Below are 8975 nucleotides of genomic sequence, written 5' to 3'. Positions count from 1 at the left end.
AGAGCGCAATACGAGTTAAAATTGTAATTTCCAATAGTGACAAGCAATATTTATGTGCTTTACTAAATTTACACAAGCACTACGAGTGGTCAGGAGCAGGAGTAGATTTTGTTAGTAGCTACGAAAAGATCAGAGCTACTAAAATATTGATGAATGCGGGCATGCACGTAAATTTCCGTTTGCGAAGTTTACACACAAATTCCTTCTGCTCACGTTCCATGAATAAGACCCGCTGCTGACAAATGTTCAACTTAAGAGACCTCCTGAGGTCTCACACACATACATATTTTTAGTCAAAATGAATATAAATAAGTTTTAATTCTAAGGTTTGCAGGTAGGCTTAAAAGTGAACTTTATTTTCAGTTACAACTTTAATTTATTTGTAGTTGTACATAGATTAAGATGGACAGAAGGGAAAATATTTGAGTAGGAAGAGAGAGTTAGAATATGTGTTTGTCTCCATGTATGTCCGTGTGAGTGTGAGTGTTTGTTTGCGTCTGCTTATGGTTGTGTGCAAAAGGTTTTTGCTTGATCCAAATTGACAAATCACCTACAAGAGTCAGTTTCGCATCCAAACTCACAGTAATTACGGTGGAAGAAGCAACTTGGCCGGCAAAACTGCAGAGGTGGACGGGCTCAGCGTCACATTTGATTTAGGAGGCAGCGAATAGAACCAATTAGCCACTTTGGCCGGGGATCAAACGGCTATCTGTGCCTGAAAAAAAAAGGCCCTCCTGTCCAATTAACAGAATTTATGGACAGGGCTAAGGTACCGCTGGGCTGTGATAAGGTAATTTGTTGGGTTTGCTGTATACTGCGGCAGTTGCTGATATTTGACGCTAATGAGGATGGCAGATTTGTAATTTAAGGCGTATAAGAGGAACGGACTCAATTATTAATCATTTGTTAAGTAAATGTTGTAGTTCCTGATTGTATCTTTAGATAATGGTCTCTCTGTTCAGTTAATGCATACATTTACAAATCACCCAAAGGTCTTCAATCCAGCCACATGCATCTCTGATTTCTTTTTTCCCTCAAGTGTTTGGACTTACTGGTGCGCAGGGCAGACGGTGTGACCTCGATCTCACTGGCGCCCTGGTAGGGTTGGAAGGCCGAGGCTCCACTTCCGGCGCTGAGGTCTGCAGCAAACAGATCGGGGCTCTGGGTCCCTGTGGAGCTGGCGCTGGTGCCATCGCCGCCGTGATGGGGCTCCTGTTCGTCATACACTGCTATCAACTGGAGATGGAAGGATGGGAGATGTTGGATTTAATGAACATGTTGCTTTTAATTTCATTGAATGCATAATAAAAAGACAACAGGCTTAACTGCTGTATGTCCTCAGAAAGACAAGGAGTGGTGAAAGAAGGACAACAATAAATAAAGTAGACTACATTTATGGAAAAGGTTTTCTTTGTATTTGACAAAAAGCTTAAAACCCAAACAATGAGAACATACACTGGGATAATGTGGAATTCTGAGAGAAAATTACAATAACAAAGAGAGAGAGACGGGGACACATGTAAGAAAAGAGTGAGGAAAAACCTTCAACAAATGATATAAAAGAGCATAAATACCCCCAAATAATGGAGAGATTTAAAAAAGAAAGGAACAAAAGGATGGGCGAGCAAAGAGAGAGAACTGTATTGCTTTTTCTCTTAGAAATAACTACATAAAACCCCAAAAGGTTAAGCAGCATGTGTGGAAATGATAACTCTGTGTTACATAAGCTGCTTGCTCCGAGACAAGTGTTATGATAAGTATATGTTAAGTAATATGGGGAAAAACAATCTTTTTAACATGTAAATGAATTGGGTTTTGTCTGTAGCTGTGCCTGTACAAACAGGATTTCGTTTTACAGAGAATCAAATAATACAAATTCAGTCAAAACATCTAGCTAAGTACAGAGAACAAAATTATCAGTGAAAGATAACCCCTGAAATCCTGCTAGAACATTAAGTCTTTCATGTTTAACTGTTCAAATCTTCTAAATGAGCTAATGCTAACTCTGGTTAGAGTACTTAGAGACATGGAGAAGAGGGAGGACTTTGTCAGAGTGTCTGCTCGCAATTTTCTTGCAGTTATTGGAGTCGTCATCTCTTCCAGTCAGGGTGTTTAATCGAATTTCTTATTTTTACCCCTACCCCTCGTTTTCAAGTGCCCCTTTGCCCCTTGGAATAGAGTTACAAGGAGTTGTGGTGGAAATCTTCCCCTATGAAATGGGAAAACCCTTCAAGACCCTAACACATCATCAGTAGCTGTCAATATCGTTTACGTATACAGATTCGACTATGGCAATAATGGCATTATCATAATGACATTTGCCATTTATCCAATGAAGATAGAAAAGCATGAACCTTGCGATTTGTTCAAAATGTAAGTTTCATGCTAGTAACTGATCAAACAAGTCATCAAATAAAGACCACAGCTTTATTACCAGGCAACTAGTGGTGCTCTGTAGGCTAATGTTAGCAACCTGTGCTCCTACCCTCCCAGCCTAAACTGATATCAGAGGAGCGGTAACAAGTGCAGCAACTTCGCTGTTGGACACAAGTTATATTTCAGGAGTTATGTGCCATTAAAGAGGGGGAATGCAACATGGAAATATGTCAAAATGCTGGACTGTGACAAATCAGCGATAGCAATGTTTACGTCACACGCTGAGCTACACGTTTTGTTACTTGCTCACGCCCACTACTGCCCCGAAAAAGGCGCATTCTGTATAAACAAAAGTAGGCAGGTGGCATTTTGCCGCACTCCCAGATTTTGTTTTTATACTGCCAATGCTGAACGAAGACTGACTGGGCTTTCCTGTAAATCTGCACAATTCCTATTTAAAAAGGGCTTAATATAATATGATAGTTATCCTAATTTTTAAATCCTAATTCATTAAGAAAGTATATCCATTGGTTTCTTTTGCTGCTCATATAGGAGTGTGCCTCTGAAAAACCTCTGTTTGGAGTGCCATGTAGCCCTTATCTTTCACCATACCCCTCTATCCCAACAAGAATTGGGACACCCTACCCCTAGACATGATCAAGGGCTAAGTGTAAGGGGCAAAGGTGTATCAGGGTTGGCCCTTGCTCAATTGTCATAATTGGGTCACTCCTTTAAACAAATCCTCATCAACCATTACTATAAGAACCTGGATATAGAGCAAGAGAAGTTACAATATATTTATTGGAATTGGTAAATTGTCAAAACATGGTGGTGCTTTTCTGCTCGAATGCATGAGCACTGTACATACAGTCCAAATGGATATGGGGGTGATTTAGACTCTCTTTTTTACGTTATGACACTGAGGTGCTTATTACGTCCAATCATATCCTCTCTTCATTCAAAATGCCTCCACAATTTCGCTCCACATCTTTACCTTACCAAAGCTCTTCTCCCTCACAGATGTGATTAATTCCAGCCTCTACCGAGTCCCTTTATTAGATTAAAAATGAGATTCATGCCGTCCCTCTTTGACTCCCACCAGGCCCACGGCTGTGTTCAGCTGGCTTCAGTTAGCAGAGGAGAAAATAAAAAATCCATCCAACATTCGCCAATTCAAAGGATGTGATCTAACTGTCCCTCGTGGTGAGATCTGATGTAGAGGCATGATCGTGATAATGTCCCCACTCGGAGGTCTACCCCCTTACCCACAGTATCTCACCGGGGTTAAAAATAAACACGCTGAATGGCTCAAACATCTTCAAGATATCACTGCAGTTCATGTGGGTTTATTTACATGATCCCAACCCAAGAAAAACTCTGAACTAAAAGAAAACTTGACCAAACACCTCATGGCAAGAAGACGCTGAGCAAAAACAGGCTCCGACACATTATTTTCACTTCGGGAAAATACAAAGCAAAGATATACCACATGAGAAAAATAGTCAAGGTCAGTTTAATTTTGCTTTTAGAAATTTTTTTTTATCTTTGGAGAACAAGTGTCAAGTATTGAGAAACATTTCTGAATTGAAACCAGCTCCACATTTATAAGAAGAAAGAATAAAAAAACGATCATGCATTTTTTTGCTTCTGTCTATCTACTTCTGACAGCAAAGTTTCGACTTACTCACTTCACTCAACATGTTTGGTTAAATGTGTGTCAATACACAGAGATAGTATTTTTGATGGTGGCAGGAGCTAATACTAACAAGTTGGGCTACACTTTGGACAAATGAAAAAGCAATGACAAAACATAATCAAATCACTGCAAGAAAATGAATTCATGCAGGGAGGAAGTCATTACACAAACAATTAACAAAGCAGTTAAATTGGAAGTTATGGCTCGGCAGGAGCCTTTGTAAGGCCTGAGAAAATAACCCTGGTGTCATTAGAGTAATCTTGGCAAGGCCACAAAAACCTGTGTTATGCCAACTGAGCCATGGAGAGAGATGTCCCCATTTACCTGGTAGGGAGCTTTAATGAACGGCAACCCAGTCGCCAGAATAAATTTTGTACCCCAGATATGTACATTTGTAGCGGATACATTTAAACTTTATGTTTCTTAAAGGGGCAAAAAGCGAAATCGTTTCACCACTAGGTTCGCTGTTGTGCACTGCCTGTAGACCAAAACAAAGTGTGTCATGAGCCACTCCACCCTCTACCTCTGCTCTCCACCCCCCACCCCACCCACTCGCCTCGTCTAGCAGTTAGCGATGTCTTGGTCTCTGCTGTGTTTAGCTATTCCCCTGCCTACTTCAATGATGATGGTACCTGTAATAAATGCAATATATTTGCTGAGGTGGAGGCGAGGCTCAGTGACTAGAGGAGCTGATAGAAGCGCTACATAGCTGTTATGTTACTCCAGTAGCCGGTGGCAGCCGACTGGGCTAGCGCTAACACCGGGAGCTAACGCTAACGTTCCTCCTCTTCTCCGTGAGTGAGAGCGATGTTTTAGCCTAGCGGGCAGCTGGCTTGCGGGCTGCCCACTAGGCTAAAACATTGCTTCAGTTTAAAGTGGGAAGAAGCAGCGGGTTTATCGGGCAGCTGAGTGAAGCTGGGTGAAGTGGAGGCTGCAGAGGAAACACCTGGATGGGTTAATGTCCGGAGCTTGAGCAGCCCACCAGGCTGCTGGCGATGGCTCTAGCCAAGTCGGCTTCACATGAACGTACATGAACGTGCAGCCGGACTGGCTTGTAAACAATGGGCTGGAGATCAACACAGAGAGAGGGTGTGTGAGGTCATGCTATACTCCAGATGAAATTGTACCTCTAGTTCTTCACATAGCAATTTTTTAATTCCTTCAATCTAGAAATTATGAATTTCGCTAATTGCTCCTTTAAAGTTTCAACAACACTGTAGATAGTGTGGGGTTAGGTTTAGGCAAAAATAACATTTGGTTATGGTTAGGAAAAGATAATGTTTTGGCTTAAAACACCCGGTTTTGGTGGCACTATCCTGGCTGGAAAGGCAGCAATGTCTTGGCAAAAAAACCAGCTGCTTTTAGTGGCACTATCCCCAGTGAAAACATGGTGACGGGTCCCAACAAGCCCACTCATGTTTCACTTAAAAACACCCACATTCGGTGGGAAAAAAAAACCTGCTACAAATGCAAAGATAACCCATTAAACTAAAACAACTGCTCTTGTTGTTTGTCAGTCTCGAACATTGGTCTGCAGCTTGGCAGGTGTTTCACCCAGGTGACAGGCCATCCACCATCACTTCCACTTCCCGACGACAAAGTCAGCTCATATGCTATTTGTCACTTTAGGAACATTGCTATAATAGTCTGAAATGTACAAATGTAACATATCCGTGGTTTGCAGAAATGTACAATGCCAGCATTTTCTTCTGGTGAATGAGCAGAATTAGAAGTGCCTATTTTTAACATGTTGCGTATCTTCTGATGCATAAAAGAGAGGGAACCACTGCACAGCAGTAGTCTTTCACACACCACCTGTTGTATGTTACTGAATAACAACAACTTTCGCACTCTCACTTTAAAAAAAAAAAAAAAGGCACACTCTTAAAGCAACAATCACAATAAAACACACTACGTAAACATTTACACACTAAAAGACACGCTCTGATATATACATAGAAATATGGTAAAGTTGAAAGAGAAGCATTAGCGCACACACAATTACATTTAGACACACAGAGACACCCACACAATCCATTAAAGCACACACACACTAGCATCATTCAAATCCAACTACCAGTTTTCCAGCACATTAAACCTTCATTTCAGCCACATTTAGCCTGAGAGCTGTGGAGTTTTATAGCACGCTGGACAGGCTCCCTGGTGAGAGTAACAGGCTCTCAAGGGGAACACACACACACACACACACACACACACACACACACACACACACACTTGCACACAGACCTCAAGACTCATTTTTCCCATTAGGCCCTTTACATAAATGTGCAGACATTTACTTCAAATTAGAGCTCGCGTCAGCCCGGGGCTAATGTGTACACACAGTAATGGGGATAATAAAGGTCAAGGGGCAGGAGGGAGGGTTGTGGAGGGAGTGTGTGTGGGAGGGTAGGGGGTTGAAGGAGATGTGGAGAACGTGTCGATGAAGAACAGAACGAAAAAAGAGGGGAATAGGAAGAACGAGGGGAGGTAAAACAGATATGAGAGTAGAATTGTGTGCATGTGTGTGTGTGTGTGTGTGTGTGTGTGTGTGTGTGTGTGTGTGTGACTTTAAGGGAGACTCTTGGGAGAAGGCAGTGAGACAGGTTGTGTGTCTGCGTGCGACTGTGTTTTACGCGTACACGTCTATACTGTATATAACTTCCTGTGTGTATCTGTCAGAGAGTCCTCCACTCTTCCCTCATTAAGGCTCAGTTCAGCCAGAACAGCTGAGTCAGCAAACCTCCTCCCTCCTCCTAGCCCGCTCCCTGAGGACACCACAGAAGAAGAACCCCCCCCCCCCCCCCCCCCCACCCCATGTGATTTTACAGCCCATGTGGTTCTTATTACATGGTAATCAGTTCGGCTGCAGTGCGCACTGTAAATGTGGTGGGGCCTCAAAATCTTAAGCCATTGTGCTATCATTGAAAGGTAGAAACAATCAGTGATAATCATCGACAGTATGTCATAATTACAGCAGTATGGTGGATATGATGAGGCTGTCGATGCAAACAGCTCCATTTTTTATTCCAACATACTTTTCAAGATGCAGAAATCCCAGAAGTAATGCTATTTTGGACAAGTTCTTAACAGTATTTGTACATTTCCACTGATGCTTTTCTCCTCCCACTGTCCAATAGTTGTAATTATCAGATTATTATGTTTCCTCAACACTGACTTTCATTTTTTGACTACTGGAAAAGGCGCGTTTGCCCACAGGAATTCCAAACGTTTCATATTATCCAATTATTTCAAATCAAAAGCAGTCGCTGAAATCATTTGCATTACACTCTTTTCTACACAAATTATGTCAGTACGAGATCATTTGTGTACAACAGTGTACAAACAGAATATCCATGCGCAGCTGAGAACATCTCACTGCAAATTTTTAATAAAAAACAAATGCTTGCTGAAAAGAAGAGACACAAAAACCCCACAAATGACAAGTGAACAAACTAAATATCACCTTAAGTATGTCTTCCCGTCATTGATTAGACATGAATGTAAGTGAACATGCTGGAGTGTAAACATCAGAGGGCACAGCTGGGACTGACAGATGCTCCCTCGGGACCTAATGCTGTTCTGTTGGGTGTTTTGTTGAGTGAATTGTTGTCTGTGTGCCATCATACAGTCCAAAGTCAAAGCTAATTGCTGAGGTTTGTTGACAAGCACAGCCCTGACCCTGCCATGGGAGAAGTGCTGCCACCCATCATCACACACAAACACAAACTCACAAAAAAAGGTGACATCAAATCAGCAGGGTTGGTGTATCCTGAGGAAAACAGAGGATCTGTGCAGCGAGAAATGGGTGTTGATTGGCCTGTGAAATTGTGTCAATACAAGTCAGAAGGTTTACACTTTCTAGAATGAGTATAACCTCATTTTTTGGCGTTAACTGTAGCCTTTTATATTTCAATCGAGGCTGCAACAATTATTTTCCTAATTATTTGATTGGGACATAAAACATGACATATGCTGATAACATGTGATGCTGTCAACAGTGTATTCCTTTTAACCATAGGCATAGTTTTCTGGAGGGGACGCAGGGGACACATCCCCCTCAATATCTAAAATATGTGGATGCCATTTTAAAACATTAAAGTAGCAGAGGACTGGGGCGTTGGTAGCACAGTGGATAGTGCCGGCGCCCCATGTACAATGGCGATGCCTCGCCGCAGCGGTCGCATTTGCTGCATGTCACCCCCCGCTCTCTCTCTCTCCCCCATTTCACTCTATCCTGTACATTAAAGGGAAAAAAGCCCAAAAAAATAATCTTTAAAAAAAAAAAAGTAGCAGAGGCCTTTTACTGTGACAAAATTAAAGACATTTATACCATAAATTGATGCAGAAAAGGCACAAATTGCAGGAAATAACATGCTTGATGCTCAAAATATTCTGGCGGAGGACCCCTAACCTCCCCCGTTTCACGTGTCCTCCCCAATTTTGAAACAAAGCCTGCACTTTTGCTTTTCACCAAAAGTTCAAAAATCCCAAATGTGAAGAAAAGCAGATCTTTGAGTTTGACAAACTGTGAGGGTCATATGTGAGATGCTCTTGCTCATAACTGAATTTTATTTCTGCTGATTAATGAATTAATTCCTTCACTAATTGCTTTATGATGTACTGTTGTGCACTAAAACTAAAAAACATCTAATTCTCAATTCCCAAACTTGTTATGGAGGACGGCCGCAAGTATACACATTTAAACTGTGCAAAATGTGTATGAGAAAGTTTTTGTACATGGATGTAGGTGTGTGTGTGTGTGTGTGTGTGTGTGTGTGTGTGTTTGCAAAACTCACTTTTTATCAACTTTTGTTCACTTTCTTGCACACACAAACACACACACGCGATAAACCCAAGCCAAAAAAAGTAACAATAATTGAAAAGTAAATTATAATGGAAA

The 8975-nt window shown here is 41.6% G+C and overlaps 1 protein-coding gene across 1 annotated transcript in view; it reads right to left on the bottom strand.

Moving 5' to 3' along the window:
* The window catches only part of LOC126382469 (partitioning defective 3 homolog), a 289875-nt gene that overhangs the window by 181757 nt on the left and 99143 nt on the right, over positions 1-8975 (bottom strand). The window contains exon 3 of the mRNA XM_050032353.1: positions 1053-1236. Coding sequence (XP_049888310.1) covers positions 1053-1236 — 184 coding nt within the window. The remainder of the gene's footprint in view (positions 1-1052; positions 1237-8975) is intronic.

This window comes from Epinephelus moara, chromosome 21, assembly GCF_006386435.1.
Source record: "Epinephelus moara isolate mb chromosome 21, YSFRI_EMoa_1.0, whole genome shotgun sequence".
NCBI lineage: Eukaryota > Metazoa > Chordata > Actinopteri > Perciformes > Serranidae > Epinephelus > Epinephelus moara.
Note: the sequence above shows the minus strand (reverse complement) of the source record. Positions and strands in the feature narration are given on the sequence as shown.